Source organism: Leptinotarsa decemlineata, unplaced genomic scaffold, assembly GCF_025532065.1.
Source record: "Leptinotarsa decemlineata unplaced genomic scaffold, Ldec_3_MD MMD2_tig00000251_RagTag_RagTag, whole genome shotgun sequence".
NCBI lineage: Eukaryota > Metazoa > Arthropoda > Insecta > Coleoptera > Chrysomelidae > Leptinotarsa > Leptinotarsa decemlineata.
This window is the reverse complement of record NW_027412547.1, coordinates 8,224,859-8,248,360: the sequence shown is the minus strand read 5'-3', so window position 1 is coordinate 8,248,360 and position 23,502 is coordinate 8,224,859. Positions and strand designations below refer to the sequence as shown.

Here is a 23,502-nt window from a genome sequence, read left to right as displayed (position 1 = left end):
TTTCATGTACTTGGATGGGTCCTGTACTCGACATTGTGGAAGAATGATATAGAACTGGGATTGTTGCTATATTTATATTGGAAGAAATGAAATGGAGGGGGTGAAATGTAGAACAGTGTTTGAGATTCGAAAACATCAAGAATGAAACTCTGAGCGATTATTAGGAGAAATTCTAGTGATTATTATGGAAAAAAAAACTAATAAGAGGGGGAGGAAGGGAGGAAGACACTGCCCCAGCCTCGCAGTGCCTCGTGTACACCAACCAAAAAGTGTGTACTCCGTGGAAGGAAAGGAAAGGAAATGATGGACGAGTAGATGATTATATGTCATCATCGGAATTGAGGACATCATCATCGATGAGGATAGGGGATGGTGGAGGACGTCTAACGTCAAGCTCGTCATCAGCATCATCACCAGAGTCGTCGTCGTCATCATCGTCGTCGTCGCTACTCATTGGGACAATGTCATCATAAGCAGGGTCCCACCATCCGTCAGGATCTGGATATTCCGAGTCATCCAAGTGTCCTTCGTCACTGCCAGTGACATGTTGAACTTGCATCCTGATGTCGTGATCCCGGTATTCGTATGGCGGACTGTGGGGTTCCGTGGTGGAAGAGACAACCTGTACCTGGCTGTTATCCCAGTAATTGAAGTTGTACCCCTGATCCGGGCAGCTATAGGGTTCGGAGGTTGAATCGGGTTCCATCTCGATGCTAGCTGATCAACTGAATGTTTCATCAGATGATTTCTACTTTTATACTTTCGAGAGGGAGTGGGAGAGGAGTGGAACATTGAGTAGGGGTAAATTGTAGTGTGACATAAGACATATTCAATGAGTAGGGGTAAATTGCAAAGTGACATAAGACATATTCAATGAAAGAGATACTTGAATGGATAAAATACAAATGAAATATACTTGTCGATTTCACTATGAAACATGTCTATTTTTTATTTTTTAAATTTTCTTCACATGAAATTATTTACAAGTGATTAGAGAACACAAAAATTGATGTGAGGTATTTGTCTAGAAGAACTTGGAATTGAAATAAAAAAAATAATAATAATAATAAGAGGAAGTGAAGAAAAATGCTCCAACCATCGCATTGTTCAATGTGTACCAAACCAAAAAACAGTGTACACCCTTTATTTCACTTCCTTTTCCTTTATTCAATATAAACTTAACAAATATAAACTTAAAACTACCATAATTAAATACTCCTAACTAACCTAAAACTAATCTTATATTTACACTTCATCTACAAAAAGAGTGTCCATAACTGTCACTATTTTTTTGTACAGCTTTATCGAAGAGGTCTCTGCTTTACACCTTTCCTGCAGAGATGCATACTTCCGATCTATTTCGGCCATTTCCTTTTGGAGTTCCCTCCGTCGGTTATCCATTTCAGCCATTTGTCGCTTCATGGTAACCAACGTGGCCTCGCTAGATCGGGCAGCTCGTTCTGCTTTCTTGCATCTCTGCAGAAAAACACTCATCTTTTCACTAACCTCTCCGATAGGCTGTGGCACCAACACCTCAGGATCCGCCGGTGTCGCTGGCAGCGGTGGTAGTCGCGTCACCAACGGCGACAATATCACCAACTCCGGAGAAGGACTCCTCGGAATTTCCACTGCTGCTGGTGCTGCTGCTGGTGTGGAGGCCCTCTTACGAGAGGTCGAAAAACTACCTGCATAAGGATTAGTCCTATTGCAAGTAGCTCGGTACTTTGAAATAGGACCAACCTCTGCTGCAGGTCGTTGGCAAACCTTCTTCACAGCCCTGACTTCCTCCTCCTCCTCGAATAAGTCAGGGCTAGAAGATCTGCACCTAACTCGCGAACGCGAAGTGGTTGGCTGGTCAACCGTCACCGCTCTCGAAGATGCTGCCTCCTCCTGGTCAGCGGACACCGGCAGAATAGACGCCACAGCATTATTCACCTCCTGTGTATTGGTTGCCATTCTGAAAAAGAAGAAATAATACAAAGTTAGTTGATATAAAAAATAACATTCCTAATGTACTTACTCAAATATCAAGTTGGTCGTTGGAACGTACTGCCTTGTTGTGGAGTGGACTGCTCTCGATGAGATGACTTCTCGAACTGAATGTTGTGGAGTGCTCTCCGGAGGGGGGGGGGCGACGGGGGGGGGGGGGGCGTGGCCCTAACGGGCCACGCCCACTGCCTGGGCTCCGCCCAGGTGGGTGGGGCCTCCGGCCCCAGGTAGGCGGGACATCTGGAGAGACATCTACGCCCTCTTCGCGCGCGCGTTCGTAACATAATATGCAACCGAACACCTAACCTAACGTATTAACGTATTAACGTAACCTAACCTAGTACGCTAACCTACCGCTATGCAACCGAACACCTAACCTATCGTATGTATTAACGTAACCTAACCTAGTACGCTAACCTACCGCTATGCAACCGAACACCTAACCTAACCTAACCTAACCTAACCTAACCTAACCTAACCTAACCTACAGTAACTATTAACCTAACCTAACCTAACGAGGGAATACTAACCTAACACCTAACCTAACGTAACTATGCAGCTAACCTAACGTAACTATTAACCTAACCTAACGAGGGAATACATTCACCATGTTGGTTCCATTAATACATCATCAGTTGGTTTTGGTTTTGGTTGTATTATTCTATGATTTGGATTAATGTTCAGTCCTGGATATCCCAGTCCACCTGATGATGATGGCCTGACTTTATAGTTTCTCTCCAAAACTTCTTTATGGTTTTTCTCCAATACTTCAACTCTCTGTTCCAGTACATCATACTTTTTCATTGTAGTCCCTGTTATGTTTGACATAGCATCAAATTTTTTATTTGTAGACGCTGTTATGTCAGACATTTTTATATGTCTACATCACTTGTAAGTTTGTCAAATTTACGAGTGAAAGTTATCCGAGCCTCTGCAATTTTATCGTCAAATGCTTGCCGGGCGTCCCGAGCAATATTGCCTATTGTGGATTGTATTGCAGCTTGTAGGGCTAGAAGTATAACTTCCTTTGCTCCATTAATTTCCCCCTCAAGATATGATACAGTTACACAATCACTCTTGTCAATTGGTTCACTTGTATTTTTCAATATTTTCCTTTGCATGTCATAATGACCATCTTTTGTTAATTTAAAACCATTCCCAGGAGGACCTCGAATGACATTACCACCCCATTTTCTTTTTCTACCAAACTTATCGATTGTTTTAGACATTGTGCTCTCTACGATGATTCTCTTCAAACTGATATTTCTGTCATTTACATTATACTATATATTGCAGTAATTGATTAGGGAAATAGAAATAATACAAATAAAATTTTAATCATTTTATATTCATTACAGTAATACATATACATACATACATAATACATTAATATCACATTACTTCTATCATATATTATTAATTATAAATGGCTACATAAATATCAATATTGAATTTTCCGGTTTTGAAGATATTGAATGATATTTCAATCATTGATCTCGGCAGATAATAAATTAATCAATTGATCCAATGGAGTCTCCTGAGATTGTGATTGTTGAATAATATTACTTATCCAACGAATGTTCTCATTTGGATCGTTTTCATAAAATTCAATATCATTATGACCCCAAGGAAGAGTGTGGGTAGTATTCGGAATGATAAATCGTTTATCGTCGTGATATGATAATGCAACTTTATTTTTTAATTCAGTATACATATCATGTAACACGCTTCTAAATGAATTCATCTTTCTGAATATCATACCACCTTGTTCGACGATTTTTTGATAATCTTCGCATGTCAATTCATTCTTTATTACAGATCGTTTAACCCCTTTGGCTTTCTTAAATTCACCATCAACAGATTTCACATAATATGCTTTAGCACCTGTACCATAAAAACTCATGATTGGATCATTTGGAAATTCATCTTTGAAGTTACCCAAGACTGAACTTGTTACTGGAATATTGAATTGGTTAACTATACTGTAATTGGATGTATCAAATCTACTTATGTTAGTTTTTATGAATTCATAAAAATTTTCTGTGTTTACTTTAAGAATGAGCGAGTCGGTATCTGTGTAAAGTAAAGAGACATTTTCATCAAAGTGTTGTTTGATGCATCCATAGAAAAAGTCATACATGACTGTTTTAGATAATTCTAATATGGAAAATCCCAAATATAATGGTTTATCGTAATGAACCTTCACTCTACCCAATTGAATGGCAACGAAATTATCAGTGAAAATTGAACAATTTTTGAAATTTGGTTTGGCTATGAGAGTGCTGGCACCTATATTTTTCTTTATATTTTCCCAATGTGTAACGAGTCTAACATCAATTCGATTATCTACATTCTCCATTGTCTTTCCATACACCGCATTATTCATTAGTTTATAGAAATCTTTAACAGATTTGTTGTTAGACCTATTACGCATTTCAGTATTAAGATCTATATAGGGTTTCATCCAGCATGATTGTTTGAATTTCAATACTCTATGTGTATTCATTACAATCAATCCATTTTTGACAGCTTGCTGTAGATTCCTATAATGAACAATATATTTTCTTTTATCATTCAAATTTGGAATTAATTTGGGAATTTTCGATTGTGTACGAGGTGGTATTATTTTTTCGACTAAAAATGGAAGGTCAGAATGTTTATCATGCAACTCTTGTGGATAATGAATGTCCACTTCAAATACATACCCATACGGACTATCAGTACTCACATCCATCACATCGAGATTAAGAATTTCATTTGGTGTCAACCATGTAAATTCACTTGTTGGTAGAGGTTGTGACATACTGTGACCGTATAGATTTGTTGCATCTAAATATGTAATGAATGTGGAAGGTTCGTTGGGATTATAATTGGGTAAAAATCTATTATTTGCTATATGTTTCCTCTCGCTACATTGACTAATTCCACCTCGTATACCTTTTTGAAAAAAGTGAATCATATCAATGTCAGTTAGTAATTCCAATTCAACATTAGTGAACTTCAACATGGCATCCCATGATAATCCAGGTGCAGTGTAATATTGTGCCGGATCTAAGTTATATATCTCTAAACTTGTGGTGCGGAAGTTTTCAAAAATATCACATAGTAGCAATACATCCGACTTCAAATACAAATCAGAGTATTCCCCCAAATTCTGACACTCGAATAAATTCCAAACATTTCTAGCCCTATCATAATCAGTTTCCGATATATGTTCACAATTGAGTGTGTCATAAAACTGATTTTTTGTCGGAAGTAATGGATAATTCAATTTGTCAATGTCATCAACAAAACTATATGGAAATACACCTTTCTGTATCATCAAATTGAATTTCTCAATTTGTGGGAAATGTTTGTGCATCTCCAAACATTGATCGGAGGTCAAGTTTGCACCCAACTTCTCCAACGAATTAGTCATAAATTTATAACTATCGATAAATCTCATTTTGAGATAATTCTTCCTAACCACACCATCTTTATCGGTATAGCTGTGTGTAAAGAGATGCTTCGTGAAAGATATATATTTCTCTTTAGTTTGCGGGATAACATCAACTTTCTCTTTATTCCTATACAATTCTTTTATGAATAAATGACAATCATAACCACTTAAATTATGAAAAATGATAGGTATGAAGTTTGGTATTTTGAAATTTAAATTACATTTCGAGTGAGCGGCATGTGATCTTTTCTTTCCTGTGACATGACAATGATCTCTTACTTTGACGTCACCATCAGTAAATGCTTTATTACATATACCACAAGTTCTGGCTGCAACAAACTGTTCTTCTTCTTCGACAGTTTGTGTATCCATTGGTTTAGGGTTTCTGAGATGATTTTCATGTATCTCTTTCAAATCATCTTCAATGCTACTCACAAATTTCTGAGCTGCATCTACACCCCTATATGTAACAAATTTTGTCAAATCATCATTATATGAACACTTTATCAAATAAGCAAATGAATATGGGGCATGTTTGAATGTTTTAATCGTGTATGAACTTCCAGGATTTGGCTCATTCACATGAATCGGTTTAAGCACTGATTCAAAATCAGCATACACTACAAATGGCACCCTCATTTGCCTCTCAAAGTTTTCAAACATTAGTTTATTTTCCGCAACCATTCTACCATATTTATTGATCTTTAAATTAGTAGTTGGTGTTGTGGTACTAATGTGATTACAATCATACATATTATGACGTAAAAGCAATCTCTCATCAGAAAAATATATCAAACATCCGTCACAAAAATATTTTTTCTGTCTATGAGCTGATAGTTGATTAGAAACTAATCTTGAAAGATCTTTGATCCAACAATAGTGACCATTACCGGAGTCATCAGTTATAAACAACAAATTGACATGCCTCCGGAGTCTTCTCTGTGAGTATCGCAATGGACCAATCACTTCATACTTCATTTTACCCTTCTCAAATGTACTCTCTAAACCGTAAACATTAATTGAAATATCATTCCTATCTTCGAATATTTCGATACTCTTATTATTAACTTTAACCGGAAAATCCATACCTGTGACATCTAAAACAGTGGAAAAATGTGGATATGACGTAAGTTCGGACACTCGACTATCTGCAGGATATAATGCTGATGTTATAGCCCAAGCAAAACAATATTGATCTTCATTACGAACATTCACAACAGCTTTCTTCCATTGAATACATTGAGGCAGCTTCACATATGAACGTCCTTCCAGCGGACTGTATTTATTAATGTTGACCTCGAGAAACAATATTTTTTCACAAGTCCAACCTGAATTATAAAAAAAAAATATTACTATTCAATCTTATTGAAATTTTTAAAAATAAATACCTGAGTCACGATCCTGGAACTCAGTCGTTTGAGCCACAATTACATCACGGAATCCATCAAAAACAGCATTCAAATCTGAAGATTGGTCCACTATTTTATTTTGGGAATTAAATGACTTCGTGTCCCTCGAATCATCAGTCTGAAGAATATAATTCCAAAAACTTCCATATTCACCTTGATGCTTTTATGGATCCTGATGGCTGATTCCAGTAATTCAATGACCTTCTGCCTAATCTTATTGAAAAATGACATGTAGTCACTGGTTACAATCGAACTCTCCACCCTGTATGTAGCAATGCGGCAATTGAATGCATTCGTTATAATTTGAACACCGTCAGACAATTGAACACATGCATTATTTTTATGACTCATGGTTCTTCGGTGAGAATTCACTTGGGTCATAGGAATTGTCACATTACAACAATTGCACGTATACATAGGTGTTGCATTATCCACTCTCACCCGTTTCACTGCAGGCCCTCCTTGGCAACTCTGGAGCTGATGCCGACGAAGATTATCACTACGAGTGAAAGATTTACCACAGTCACAGGAATACATTTTATATAATAGTTCTCACTAACTCACTTGATGTAAACTGACATAGCCAACACTCGTACGCTTCTTAAATACACTCTGATAGGACCCGTCAAGACGTCATAGCCAACCCCACTTCTCAACTACATGCGCCAAGATTACCTCCCAACTGAATGCGATAACAGATGTCGATATACGAGCAAGCAGTGGTCGTTGCGGTCTCGGAGAGGGTAGACGCTAGGCAAACGGTCCTCGGCTGCCGTTGTGTCACCATCGATAGCGGGGCTAGAGCGAACCTTCATCGCTTCGGGAGAGGTGAGGGCAGACCGATGAATATGCATTACTCTGCCACACGTCGTGGAGTGAACATGTCGCTCTCTAGCCGTTGAACGGTTATTGCTGTGACGTCACTCCACTACTAACTTGGTGCCCTAACACCGATGGAGCATTTATTACTTGGAGGATCTTCGAAGTATGCAGACGTATGTTTGTACATAGACAAACAAGCACATGATGAAACCCTGTACCGTGCATTCTCCTACACACACACACACACATAAACACACAAAATCTCATATGAAAAAAAAATCTGAACGATCCATGCACCAGACACTTCAAGGTCACAACGCCTTGACTTCACTGCACAACAAAAAAACTTCACCAAACAACAACCAATAAAAAAAGCAATTAATACGTCATAGTGGTGGGGGGAGGCCGAGAATCAGCTGTAAACAACTACTACAATGAGTGACCCGGAAACTGTGGGCTTTGGGATACCTCAAGGAACTGTGCTAGACCCTGTTCTTTTCACAATTTACTTGAATTAACTGCTCCTTCTTGATACAAGAGGTAGGGTCTTGAGCTTTGCGGATGACACTGCCATCCTATACACAGGATCTACGTGGGAAAAACTCAAGTTATGTGTAGAAGAAGATTTTCTAGCAATCGAAAGTTGGTTTCGACAGAACAGACTCACAATTAACTTGGATGAAACGAATTACTTACCATTCACATCATACTCCAATATATTGCCTGATATTGGACAACTCAACAATAATTACTATATAACTGAAAGTGACTCAATTAGGTATCTAGGGGTAACAATTGATACACACCTTCGTTGGGAGTTACACATAAAAGAAACAGTAAGAAAGATGAGAGGTACACTTTCTAAATTCCAATATCTCAGAAACTTCCTAGGCATGAAACACTTGAAAACCTTATATTCTGCACTTGTTCAGTCTCAATTGTCGTACGGGATAATTGGATGGGAAGAAGCTGAAGATTGTTATTTGGTAAATCTTGATACAATTCAAAAGTGGATTTTAAAAATAATACTTCACAAAGGCCGAACATACCCAAGTGACAGTGTTTTCAGAGATACGCAGGTCCGTGACATAAGGCAATTATTCTGTATAAGTAATCTAAATAATATTCAAAAAGATAACCCTAGCTGAACACACCTACCATACAAGAAACAGGAATACTTGTGTGATCGCCCCTCGTTGTGAGAAAACGATTGGACAGACAAATACATCTTACTTGAGACCCCTTCGGCGATGCTCCTTCTGTGATGCCGTTGTTTATTTACTCCTTTTTGCATTTGAGAATTATTTATACCTTTCATCTATATTGAGTGAATATTATTATTATTATTATTATTATCAACCGTAGTGTGCGCTGGTCAGGCCCTATCCCCCGAAGCCCCGATACATTCGGGAGGGCGCGCCAGCATTATCAATCAATGACCACTCCTCTCACCGTGGGGTAAGTGATCATTGGGACCAAGAATCATGTGCCCTGAGCAAGCGCAGGGAGCCAAGAATGACAGCTTTCTGCATATGTGCGGCTAAGATTTCTGCCTTGGTGCAGCAAGCCGGTATGATTTTAAGATTCGAGAATAGTGAGGACATCATTCCACCAAGGACTCCAATAATCAGAACAACAATCTTGTCAGAGTGATCTGGATAGAGTCTGCGGAGTTCGAAGAGAAAATCTCGATATTTTATCTCTTTTTCCTCTTCTTTTCTGACGATATTTGTCTCGCTAGGAGCTGAAAACTCCACGAGTTTTCTGCTCTGGTGGTCGAGAAGGACTACATCAGGCTTATTAGCTTGTATGAGCCTGAGGGTGGGGAACGAATAGTTCCAATAAATTCGGCACTTCTTGTTCCCCACAACGGATTCAATATCCCCCGGAGCGTAGAGAGTGCCGTAGATGGTTATATAGCACTCTTAGGGCCGCGTTATGTCGATGGATATAGGTCGAGACCGCATATGCTGGACATGCTGATAGCAATTGCATTAGGGCCCTGCACCTTGTGTCAGGAACCTCTATACCCATCACGTGACTGCGGTTGACTAAGGTGTTGAAGACACCATCCTGGCAAGCCATGATGAACCCCTCAGTTTCCGACTCCAGCCCACTCGACCTGAGAAAAGCGAACGGCAGGCGCTTTGATAAGTCAAGGTCTCCATTGTTATTGAATAAGACCCCATGCATTGGCTCATCCTTGTGTTTCCGCAGAAGTAAGGTGATCTCTGCGGCTTTTATCTGAGCTTTTTGCTGAACGAGTTCCAACACAGTGACAGAGTTTATCAGCTGCTGGGGCAGCTGCCCTAAAGAGAAATGCTTCAATTCCTGCTCTATCATGGTTACGAACCATGATAGAGCAGGGAATCCGAACTCCTGACGACTTTACAGGCTGTATCCAGTACAATTCTGTCATGTAGACACTCCAAACTCAAAAGTTCACGGCCTCCCTGTTGTCGAGGGAAGTACAACCGTGGAACATACGATTTGAGATGCAAACTCCTATAGAGGTGCATCTTTTTCGGGTCTTTACGTCGAGTTGATACAGCTCCTCCCGTGTCCATTTCACTATTCCAAACGAGTAGAGTAAGATTGGAACGGCAAGCATATTTGTTGCAGCAACTTTGTTCTTCTTCGACAGTTCCGATGACCAGATCTGTCGTAGTTTGTGCTGATACTTGCCGCGGAGAGAGTTTTTCACTGCTATTACCTCTTGTGAGTGGCGTTGTTCCACCCCGAGGTAAGTATACGTCTCTCCGCCATCCAGATGGTGTAGGATGCTTCCATCTACGAGATGCACATCGTCTCCGTAGTCCCCGCATCGTCCTCTCTTGAGATGGACCATTGCACATTTGTCTATCCCGAATTTCATACCGATAGCATTCCACCACTCTCAAAGACTGATAGAGATCCTTCTCTCCAGAGGCATAAAGTTTAAGATCATCCATATAAAACAAATGGGTTATTATTATTGAATAAAATGATTTGAAATCCCTAATAGAAGCAATACAACACTTGTTTCTAATTTCTCATTTGTATTGGTTCTTTTAGGGATTTTAAATTGCTATGTATCATACTGTAAAAGTGTTTGCAAATTGGATTCTTTCCCCTGTTTTGTTTTATGTAGTTTTTTATGGTACTTCCTTTTTTATATTCTATCCTGTACAAAGATAAGAGAAGAATATTCTCGCAGGGAATGTATGAATTTTATTCACATTAGAGTAATAAATAGTTTATGGTAGCGGTTGTTCATATTAACTTCCCTCATCAACCCATAAATAACATAAATCATTTTATATAATATTAGATAATGGAAGTCCTAACTAATGAAATTCATCATGAAACATAGTCCATCACCTTCAAACGAACATTGCACGTTTATTGAGATTTGAAATTATTAACAAAATATAGTCCTATAAATAATTATTTGGAACATGAATCCAGTTATACCTACTAATGAAACGTTTTGCATACACTTTCCGCTACTCCAACAATGAGTTGAATAAATGAAAGAAATCATGTTAATTCAAAGGACAAACAAACAAATTTTCACTTGCACATGGTGGTTGTACTTAATATTCTCGAGATTTCATTAGAGATTCAAAATAGAGTATGAAGACTGCTGACTATAGACTATAAAGACGATACAGACTATAACAATTGTAAAAAAGACAAGCTCTTCAACATTCTCTTATTCAGTATAGACTATAGTTTTTTGGTTTCAACTGAATGACCAAAATATAATATCTTGTATCGATTATTCAATGAATTTTCTTATTTTTTCTATCTTTTTCTGTCAACAGTATGATTCATCCTACTATTCTAATCGATGAGGTGCACTTTTTTCTATTTTTGTTTTTGAGTTGTTCAAGATCATATTATCTTTGTTAATTATCAAATTATTAGAAATATATCTTGGTGGAAATGGTTACATTAAACAGCTGAATTAAAAAGTAAACTCGAAGAAATGCTCTGAAACAAGAAACATCCAACTTCTGTTGAATAAAACTTAATTAAAAGTTTGCACGGAATGATCAGGTATATGGGAATCAAAGTATAAACGAGATAATTCCAATATGAAAGCGGAAACTCAGTTCACAAGAAATCTTATAAAGTTTCATCTTATTTCGAGGCGTTATTTTATTGACACTTTCATAGTAGAAATTAGAATATCTAAATTTGTCCTGGAAAAGTTAGGTGTGTCCTGGTGTGAACCGTCTGAGAATCACGACCAAACATAATGGGAAATAACTTGCGACGAATCTTCCAGTTCGAAGACGTTGCACAGGTGCCTGATAGGCACCTGTGCCTCTGCGCGGCATTAGTTGGGTTAGTTGATTTTCCGTTGGGTATCTGCCACACGCCACACGTTCCCGTATATATATATATATATATATATATATATATATATATATATATATATATATATATATATATATATATAATCAAAATGAGCATGAAGAGATAAACAATTATCCACCATGAAACCTAAGTATTTGAACTCACTTACGAACTATATTACATCACCTGCAATTTGTAATCTTATGTTGAGATTGTTGATGAGTGATAGCTTATAACCAGTTGATAAGATCATATATTTTGTTTTGGAGGTGTTGAGTTTTAATTTATTGCTATTTATGTAGTTGAAAACATCAACTACTTCTTAGTTCATTATTCATTTGATCAGCTACTGTTTCTATATTATCTCCTGAAATTGATAACAAAGTGTCGTCTGCAAAAAGATTCATGAAATCACAATCATGGATGGCTATGTCATTCAGGTAGATTGAAAATAATGTAGGTCCCAAAACACTCCCCTGAGGTACCCCGAAAATGACATCGCGAGATGATGACACTGAATCCTTTATTTTGGTTACCTGTTTGGGTTGTGATGAATAATCACTCAGCCATAATGAAACAGTTTCCCTGATACCTATACTTTGCAGTTTATTAAGTAATATGTGGCGATCAATTTTCTCAAAAGCTCTTTTAAGATCTAAAAATACGGCAATAATATAATGTCCCTTATCTATCGATTCTTTCCATTTTGATATTGTGACTTGAAATGCAGATTCACATGAATGGTATTTTCTGAAACCTGACTGATATGTTGGTAAAATATCATTATTTTCTAGATATTCAATGACGATTGTGTCATCAGCAGCCGGCACCGGTCAGAAGATGTCTGATCCTGCTCCATCACAATGCCCGTTCGCACGTTTCACAAATCACCGTCCAGATCTATCGCCAATTGACTACAATCTTGTCAAGCACTCACCTGTAGAACCTTAGCCAATTAGAACCAGGCAAAAATGGCCTTCGTCGACTCTATTGAATCGCGAGCACACATTTTTTATGCTGACGAAGTCATCCGCCTTGTGTTACGTTGCCAAAGTGTAATGATTCAAATGGCGCTTATTTCGAATAAATTGAATGAGTATTCACTGAGATAGCACAAAAGTTTTGAAACAAGCTAATACATTACGAGTGTTTGAAAAATCAGAAAAAGTGATTTCCGTGTTGTTCAAATTTCTTGATTCTTAGTAGTTCTGTGTCTGTAGAGTAGGGAGGGTGTGTTATATGTGGTTTTGAGTTTTTTGTGGACTGTAATCGAATAAAATGGAACCACATTCATTACTAACGCTTTATTGCGAAAACTATCAAATCTAAAATACGAAAAGTGTTCACTGTGTCTATTGCAAGTGTCTGTGTCTTGGGGTGTTGAGATGAAAACGACCTCTCAGCAGGTACCGTTGCATGGAGGGGTAGGCGCTGGGTGTTTAGCGCCCGGTTCTTCGGTGTTGCCAATATTCGACAGGGTGAATGTAGACCCATAGCACTTAGGCCGCATGTGACCCATTGTACATCCTCCAGAGGAGTTGTTCTCCCAGGTCATCGTACATTCAGTCCTTTCCAGGAAGGTGGACAGGCCACTAGGAGACATCTCCTTTATATGGGCAGGTGAAGTGCTGAACACGCACTCTCTTTGGCTACCTTGAGGTGTCTCACGGTGGCCTTCGTGAAGGTTTCGGAAGGTGCAGCGACATTACTCTCGTTGCGCGGCTTCATCAACCTTCCTGGGATTCCCTCCGTGGAGATGCTTAAGTAAGGGCGCTTTCCTGCAGGGGCAGCCGGTTCCTTGCCTTTATTCAAGGCGGAGCTCTTGGCGCCCGCCGCAGGAAGTGCCTTTGCTGTTGGAGGTGGAGTGAGGTAGGAGGAGGGTGCACTTATAGTTGCTGCCACTCCTGCCTCTATTGCTCTCTTTCTCCTTTTGGCTTCGGCGCCGTAAACGCGCTTACGTTTTGGCCTTTGTTTTATATCACAAGGTGATCTGCTAGGTGCAGCCTCATTCCGAGCGGTAGATTGGGGTGGACATTTCTGTTCATCCCCAACCACCGCTATAGATTGAGGTGAGCATTTGTGTCCAGCCTCGGGATTGTTTTTTTTTTCTGTGTCTGTGTTTGTGTTTGTTTCATTAATGTGTGTTCCCTCACCCTCTGGTGAGGACTCCTGGTCTGCCACTGACCAGGAGTCCGGCGACCCCGTCCGTAAGGCCACATGGCTTCCCGGACAGGGCTCCCACTCCCCTGGCCGTTCCCCTATCCACCACCTGGGGACGCGCCCGATAGGTAGCCCAACCCACGGGATTCATAGTAAATGTTTTGTATGATTTTTTTTCCAATTCGTAGTAGATATACAGGGAGACTCATTGAAAACGTACCGCAGGGTATAACAGTCAGAGAAAAAACTTTTCGCAAAAATCCAAAACACTTGAGTTGGGTATTATTGACATTTCAAAGCCCTGTAGTTTTCAAACGGGTGAACAGATATTCAAAACGAATCAGAAATAGTTAGGGAAGCAAAAACCCTTTCTGCTTTTACTTCAAAACTTACACCCCAGTCAACATACTTGGGCTGTTATTAGGTTTTTGCAAAAAGTTCTTTCTCTGATACTTACAGTACGTTTTTGAAGTATAATATATAATAGGGGAGCCCAAGCGGGAAATTCGGGATTTACTAAAGCGCGGCAGATTAATATACGGTTGAGTACCTCCACCAAATATGAGCCCCATATACATATAAGGCCGCCCGTGAAGGATGAAGGATCAGATTAGTAAAAAAAATTGATCATCAGAATTTCTCGAGCGCGTCAGATTAAGGTAGGGTGAGTTAATTACACGCTGAAAAGTGTATATTCCAGTAATCTGACAGTTTGAGAGTGACGTAAAGAAAGGGGAGGGCAGCAAAGTTGTAAAAAAATAACGTCATTCCGACATTTTCGAGCGAAGCTAATTTTTTTTTATTTTGAAGGAAATAATTATTCAAGGATAACAGAAAATATATAATCTGACGATTTCCGCAAGCCGAAATAACAAAAATTCATCGATAAAGTTTAATGCGTGCAGCTGTGTGATACCTATATTTCCCTCTCCAAGTTTCTATTCCTCTTTCACTTCTTCTCTATTACTCTCTCACTCCGTCCTCACTCTGAATTCTGTTTTCATGACGCTATCACAGCTGATCACAGAGATTCGTTTGTGATGAAGATGATGATTAATCAATCATTGATTATAAAAATCAAATTTTCTTGAGCATTTTTTAAAATTATTTTTATATAAATACAAGTATTCTAATTAAAAAACATGTACTTATTTATTTGCATGCTATTTCCTGAGCTTTTCAATAAATTAAGTTCAATGATTAAATCAAATTAAAAAAAAATTTTTTGTCAGATTAGGCGAATCCCTTTAGATAATCGTCAGATTATGAGACAGCACGTCTAGAACATAAAGATGAACGATATATATCTTAATCTGATGCGCTTGAGTATTTCAAAATAGCGAATTTTTTTTGCACATTATAATAATGGCCGCGAGTTTGCGCCAGACCGAAATCGCCAGATTATTGAATGAGAGCTTTTTTTTGTTGCACTTCTAACCCTTACGTACAACCACCCGCATCATGCAAACGATCAGATTAACATACGAACATTATTAAAAATACGTAGGGCATTGATGTTATCAATATCTGACGCGCTCGAGTATGTCCATGCAACAGTATTTTTTTACATATTTGAAAATCTATAGCCGCTTCCCACACCGATGAAAAGGTATATATTATATAACATTTTTTCCTTCTTATCATCTAAGCTTTGCAACCTAATATGTCTCTATGACGCTCGAGTAAATCCCCATTTTGCATCGTGGGCTCTCCTGCTAATACAAATAGAATGAAAGAAACATGAAAATCGTTAGAAAAGAATGTTGAAGTTTATTCAAAAGTTTCTGAGATTTTCGAATCTTACAAAAGTCTCAGATAAAATATTACCTTACGTATCAAATGGTCAAGTTGCCGCACCCTAGACAATTTGAATGTACATGTTATCCATTCATAACATAACTTCAATTCCAATTGCACAAAGTAGATACTATTTCATTGAGGAAAAGTGCCATAGACGTTTTTATCATAATGTAGTTCAGTAGAAAATAAACCGTTATCAATCTTATTTCCCTCGTAACTCCTGTAAAACAGTAATAACAATTAAAGTAAAATTAACCGTTCTGTTCAACTACAAATAGTGATAGAAATCGTAAAATTGTTCTCATTTTCTTGGGTTGAAGCCACATAAGTAGTAAACAACGGAGACATTTATATTAATTTTATTCTAAAAAGGATACACGTGCGGTTTTTTTATCAATCGACAAACAAACATAGGTACGCAGAATGTTATTCTGAACTACGTAGTAAAATTTGGTAGTGTAAATAGGCTGGACACTTATATCTCATAATCACATTACGTTTTGAGAAACGATTCAAATTCAAAAATAAACCACTTATGAATCGAGAACAATAATGATATGTAAAAATAAAAAATCATCCTTGAAAAATATCAAAATATTTTTTTTCAGAATCTAAAAACTCATGTGTTTGTACACTAATATTTGAAATCCGCTTTCAACATGAATTCACCTCGCTGTTTCAAATATTTTCTAACTAACAGAGATATAATTTTTTGCAACATCAATGTATAGGGTCTTTTATTAAGCGTTGCCTATCTTGAACTTTAACAAAAGCAAGGTATGTATCATAGACAATTTTTATTCATTTTTGACCTATTGATGCCATAATGTCTGGAATATAACGTGATTCAAATGTCCGCCACGGCTTCTCTGAGTGGAGAGCATCCGAAACGTCCAATTTCCCATGGCTTTAGCGCATTAATCAGACGGAATTCGACTGATGACATGTGTTATGTTAGTTTAGAGGACCGGTGTAGTTTTTGGCTCATTCGCATACACCTGCGACTTGAGAAAACCCTACAAGAGAAAGTCTAACGGGGTCAAATCGCACGATTTCGGTGGCCAGAGAAGAAATTATAAAATTAATTTTCTCACTTTCATCCATTAATTTACTTTTTATTTGTAGAAACATGAGTTCATCACTAGGAAAATGCCAACAAAATATTAGGGATTTTGTACAGAAGGTTCATTTTTATAATTTTTGGTCGTGAAAACTGAAGAAGATAAGCAAAGGGTTACTAATATTCAAGAATATAATACATTATAATTTGTACTGAACCAATCTTCAACTCGTCCAGTGTGAACTTTGACTGGACTATTGCAGCTTTATTAAACGAATTCTTGAGTCACTATTTCAGTTTTATTCGAATAATTTTGTGCTTCTTATACCGTAGAAGCGAAGCGCCGACATTTTCAATGTCATAGACGGTTTTGGAATACGAGCGTGTCATTTGGATCATAACTGTCCCTTTGGGTTTTTTTTTGTCAGCAAAGTATTTTCTTTCAATTATCTCATGTAGCGGAAATAATGAGATCTCATTTACTATTTTACTAACTATGGATTTCTCTGGGAGCATGCAGCTGTATGGATTTTTCTATAACAGAGCGCTAGAAAAATTCTGAAAAAAATTATCAGTTCACCTCTACTCGATAGGTAGAAATAGAACCTCTAGCGTAAAATGGATACTATATTGAATGCACACGTAAGACACTATTACTGTTCTGCTATGGGAAAAGTATTTTCAATAAGTTAGTCTTCAGTCCATTGAAGACTAACTTATTATGACAGAATTGGCCCCTACTTGACGAAGATCTATGATAAATTTACTTCGTGCTAAACACAATATAACCTATTTCTGTATTGAAGATATCTGTCGTTGTTTCTTAGCCTCGTATAGACTTTTGCCTCTTTTCAGCTCATTACTATATGATCACGTAAGACGATTTTTGGCCAACTTTCCTCAAATTTCGTTCCGGAGATTTCAGTCTCAAAGATGAGCCCCTAAGTGGTCAACCAACAGTAATCCAAAACGAGAATTCGAGTGAGATGGCGAAATAACTGGGCGTCAGCTCCCATGCAGTTTTTGATGGAAAGGTCAAGGTACTTGAAAATTGGGTGTCCCACGATTCGATCGATCGTCAGAAATTGGCACGTTTCGAGGTTTGTTCTTCTTTGCTTTTGGGCAACCAAAACAATCCTTTTTTGGATCAGGTCGTCACGTGTGATGAAAAGTGGATTATTTACAACAACAAGAGCTTTCAGAACAAACACTGGACACTAACGAGCCACCCAGGTACTTCCCAATGACAAAAACCCAACAAAAATAGATCATGTTCACTGTATGGTGGTCAGCAGCCGGTGTGATTCACTATAACTTTCTGCAACCGGCCAAACCATTACAGCAAAGTCCTATCGTGAAGAAATTGACGAATTGTACCGAAAATTGGGTCAGCAGCAGTCAACAGAACACTAGTAGAGAAGAGGTCTGATGCTGCTCCACGACAACGCCCGTCCGCACGTTTCACGAATCACCGCCCGAAAATTAAATTAATTGTGCTTCGAAGTTCTGCCTCACCCACCATACTCCCCAGACCGCTCATCAACTGACTACCAAACACTTCGATAATTTTCTCACCAGTACCTTCGCTAATCAGGACCAGACAAAAACGGCTTTCGTCGACTTCATTGAATCCCTATAACACAATTTTCATGCTGACGTAATTATTCGACTTATGTTACGTTGGCAAAAGTGTAAATAGCGCTTATTTCAATTGAATTGAATGAGTATTCACTGAGATATTACAGTTTGGAGTAAACTCAAAACACGGACAAAATATTTGAAACAACACAATTTTTATACTGGGAGAGATGGGTAGAAATAACTTCCTTGTGAGTATAATTTATGATACAAGGTAACCTTAAAATCAACCCCGAGAAAAAATAACGGTTTGAACCTTAGTTCCTAAAGTTCTAGCGAAAACTGAATGTGAAAGCAAAATGGATTCAAGTAGGAATGTCCAAAGAATCGAAAATAATTTTTTCCAATAGTTTCGCCATTTCTCACCGTTGATATCTTTCAAAGAAGCTGTACTATACAGGGTGTTTCAAATTCGATTCTCACCATTGGGATCTCGGAAACTATGAGAGATATAGAGATGGTGAAATTGGGCAAAGTTGCGCATTCGCATCCGTTGGGAAAGTTCTGAAATTCCAAGTATATGTGGAGATATCTGGAAAAAACAGAAATTTCGGAAAATGGTTTTAATTTTTTTCTAGCTTCATTTTTCTAAAGATTCGAAATTGCACTTTCACATTGCCCCTTCTTTGCTGCTACATAATGGTGATTTCAGATTTGCTATCCGACGTTTCGTCTTCCGGCTACCATCATCAAATTTATTTTTTCTTAAGGGTGCTACATTGGATTCTTTCTGTTTTGCATAGAACCAGATTTTACCTTTTCAAAGATGTATCATTAGTTATCATTCTTTTTCGAAAAATTAGAGATATTGAAAAAAAAATTATCATAATAGGCTTTGATTTTGTTGTTTCTAAATTTGACTTTCAATTTTTTACACTAAATGACATTTATTGTACAAGTCATTTAATTTTTGGCTAAAAATGGTTTTCACAAATGAAGAAAAAAAGAGATATGATAAAAAATTACAAATAAGGAGGAATGGAATTCAAATGATTTTAAATAATAGACCAGGAAGAAAACGTGTATGGTACCAAATGGATGGTGCTCCATCTTATAATTCTCATTCAATCAGCGAAGCTTTAACCGAAATCTTCGGAGACAGATGGATTGGTAATAATGGACCTTTTCGTTGGCCTCCTAGAACACCAGATGGCAATCCATTAGATTATTTCGTGTGGGGTTTCATCAAAAATATGGTTTACTCTACTCCAATAACAACAATGGAAGATATGAAATTGAGAGTTACAACTGCTTTCAATAGTTTGACTCCAGACTTGATCAGAAGCGCTACACATGACAATCTTTTGAAGATATTACATGTTTGTTTAAGTAGAGGTGGAGATGTGTTTGAACATATTCTGAAATAGACTGATGATCGAATTAACTCATTAATTTATGAGTTTATTATTTTCAGTTCGTGTTTCAACGTTAATAAAACTATTGTTTGAAGAGAAGTTTCATTCGATGGTTGGGGAGTATTTTAATAATTATCTTTTCATTGTATTATCTGTGACTAATTGAGAAACATCAAACGAAATCTGTTTTACAAAAATGAGTGATGAACAAGGAAACCATATCAATTTCCGTTTGAAACAGTTTATCTCGAAAACGGTTCAAAATAGAAATAGTATTATCTAAACAAAGTTAATCTAAAATTGGATGTAGAGCTCAAAAATGTTGAAATATACAGGGTGTTCCATTTGAAAAAATTGAGTTCCACTCATTTTTTCATGAGATCAAAGTATCTGTATTTTTTGAAGACCCTGTATGAGGTAAATGAAAAATATGACTTGGAGTGAAGATCCTCATAGTATCACTCCACTCCCTTTCGAATTTGATCGTTTTAGTGCAAGAGAGTTCAAGATTATCAGCATTTATAAAAGTTGATGTTTGGTAAAAAAAATATCTAAATTAATTTATATCTTCTAAACGGAAATAGATAGGTATAGGGAAATAGTATATGAATTTGTTGACAAAGTGATAATGAATCATAATATGATATTATATACGGGGTGTTCCATTTGAAAAATTAAAGAAGCCGCTACTTTATAGTAGAAGCGACAACGCCGCTTCGTCTAAAATATTTTAGGCGTGTAGGTCATATTGACTTATGCATACTGTGGAATTTTCAGGTTGATCCGTTGAATAGTTTGCCAGAAACGGCTAATTAACGCTCATCATGAAAAGCCCTGTATATGACGTAAGTTAGACTTTGAGTCCTTTTCAATAAAAATTAATAATTTGCAGATAAACACGAACCCGGAGAAATCTACACACCAAATTTCCTCCGAAATGAATATGTGTCATACAAGTAATTGGAGACATCTCAATATGAACAGTTTCAAATGTTACAACAAAACACACATATCTCAAAAATTGCATCCAGGTGATTCCGAAAGGCGATTAGAATTTTGTAATTGGCTAGTCTGATTTTCCTGTTTTCCTGGAAAATGTAATTTGGACAGATGAAATCACTTTTACGAATTGTGGGATATTCAACCAAAATAATGAAAACATTTGGAGCATAACAACCCCAGGCAGTTCCGAGAAATTCGACCTCAAGTGCGATTTAGTATTAACGTGTGGGCAGGAATTTACAAAGATGGAATTTTGGGTCCTCATTTATTTGACGGAATTCTGAATGGAGAAACCTATCACCAATTTTCAATGTCGATTTTCGAAAACTATTTGGATGATCTACCTTTGGATAACTATAACAACATCTGGTTTCAACATGATGGTGCTCCACCGCACACTACCAGATGAGTATCTAATTCCCTGGCTCGAAGGTTTGGTGATAAATGGATAGGAAATAATGGGCCGATGAGGTGGCCGGCAAGGTCTTCAGACTTAAGTGTTATTGATACATTCTTATGGCGGTACACCGAAAAATAGTGTTTATGGTCAGAGGGAATATCAAACTATTGAGGACCTTCAACACATCATTGTTTGAGAGTTCGGAAGATTGAGGAGGAGGGAAATCAACCGTGCAGTGGCTGATATTCGAAGAAGGGCACATGTGTATTATCATGAACAATGCCAGTATTTTGACAATTTGCTGTGTTTTACTTTTTTCTTTACATTTTGGTTAATTACTGTTATTTGTTCAAAGCTCAATTTTAACTGAAAAGGACACAATGTCTAACTTACCTCATACATAATTCATTTATCAAATTTTCTTTAGTTTTCTGGTCCATTCTGTCTCCGTATTTTTTCCTCGGCTTTTCAAATGAACCAAATTCGGCGAGATTTTGATCCAATAACTTGAACATAGTTCGATGTGGTTGTCATCTTTCGGGATACTAGTTTCAATACATTTCCGATGTCCTAACACTGTTTCTATCGTATTTGTAATAAATTTGTATCATATCTATTTTTTCTTCATTCGTGAAAGCCATTTTTCGCCAAAAATTCAATGACTTGTACAATAACAAAATGTCATTGTTATGTTATTGTTATGTTATGATAAGAATTAATGTTTTTCAATATCTTCAATTTTTCGAAAAAGAATGATAACTTATGATACATCATTGAAAAGGTAAAATCTGGTTGTGTTAAAAACAGAAAGAATCCAAAGTAGTGCCCATAAGAAAAAATAAAGTTGATGATGTGCCCGGAAGACGAAATATTGGATAGCAAATCTGAAAACATCATTATATAGCAGGGAAAAAGTGGCAATGTGGAACTGAAATTTATTTTCGAATCCTTCGAAAAGAAAAAATTAAAAACCATTTTCCGAAATTTCTGTTTTTTCCGGATATCTCCGGATATACTCGGAATTTCAGAACTTTGTCAACGGCATACTATTAGTCAGGTAAATGCGCAACTTTGGCCCAATTTAACCATCTTCGTATCTCTCATAGTTTGCGAAATCCCAATGGTAAGGATCGAATTTGAAACACCCTCTATAGTTAAAGTTACATATTTGTTGAAGATTATGTGATATATTCTAAGACGTAGTTTCAAATGTCCTTTCTTGATATTAATCTGGCATATAGATAACCTGTTATGCAAGCTAGTTTGAAAATATGAAAGTGTTAAAGACAATAACTTCAAAAATGATAAATACATAACATGTTACCTGAATAATAATGGAATTACTGTTCAGAAACATTTACATTGTAATATTTCGTAACAAATAACTCGTTTATAGCCCAAAATGAAGTATCTAAGCAAATCTAACGTAGATAAGTTCCCCAGACAAAATAATATTTATAATAGATCACGACAATAGACATACACAATTTTTCCCTTGTGTACCTTCACTTCGTATAATCAGGTCAGTTCTGTTTGGATTAGTTTATTTTTAGGAGGTATTCCATTATGTAAACGAGCTGTGAATGATGGGTATTTTGTTTAGTATATAGAATTGAAAGACGGAAATCTACATGAAGTAATGGAGAAACAAATAAACACGTATGGTAAATCGGTATTGAGGAAACATCCAAAAATGTTTTTGAAACTTCATTTTTAAAAACTTCCTATGGAACAATATTCTACTCAAGTTGACCACAAATGAATATCTATCATGTCTATCTGGAATCGGATTTATAATAGAGGAACCCAAGCGAATATTTCGGGATTTACTAAAGCGCGGCAGATTAATATATAGGGGGATACCTTGTACCCGGTTAAGTACCTCCACCTAATATGAGCCCCATATATAAGGCCGCCTATGAGGGATGAAGGATCAGATTAGTAAAAAAAATTGATCATCGAAGTTCTGGAGCGCGTCAGATCAAGGTAGGGTGATAATTACCTGCTGAAAAGTGTATACTCCAGTAATCTGACAGTTTGAGAGTGACGTAAAGAAAAGGGAGGGCAGCAAAGTTGTAAAAAAT

General features: G+C 37.2%; 1 protein-coding gene across 1 annotated transcript; it reads right to left on the bottom strand.

The window, feature by feature from the left end:
- Window positions 1–1,095: 1,095 nt before the first annotated feature.
- On the bottom strand, window positions 1,096–2,119 carry LOC141481673 (uncharacterized). Its single transcript, XM_074173645.1, has 2 exons — window positions 2,021–2,119; window positions 1,096–1,957 (listed from the first exon to the last, which is right to left on the bottom strand). The coding sequence occupies exon 2, from the start codon at window positions 1,954–1,956 to the stop codon at window positions 1,246–1,248; it is 711 nt and encodes a 236-aa protein (XP_074029746.1). The 5' UTR covers window position 1,957; window positions 2,021–2,119; the 3' UTR covers window positions 1,096–1,245.
- Window positions 2,120–23,502: the final 21,383 nt, after the last annotated feature.

Coding starts and splice junctions, on each gene's coding strand:
- LOC141481673 (XM_074173645.1), bottom strand. CDS start 1,956: ATGGCAACCAATACACAGGAGGTGAATAATGCTGTGGCGTCTATTCTG.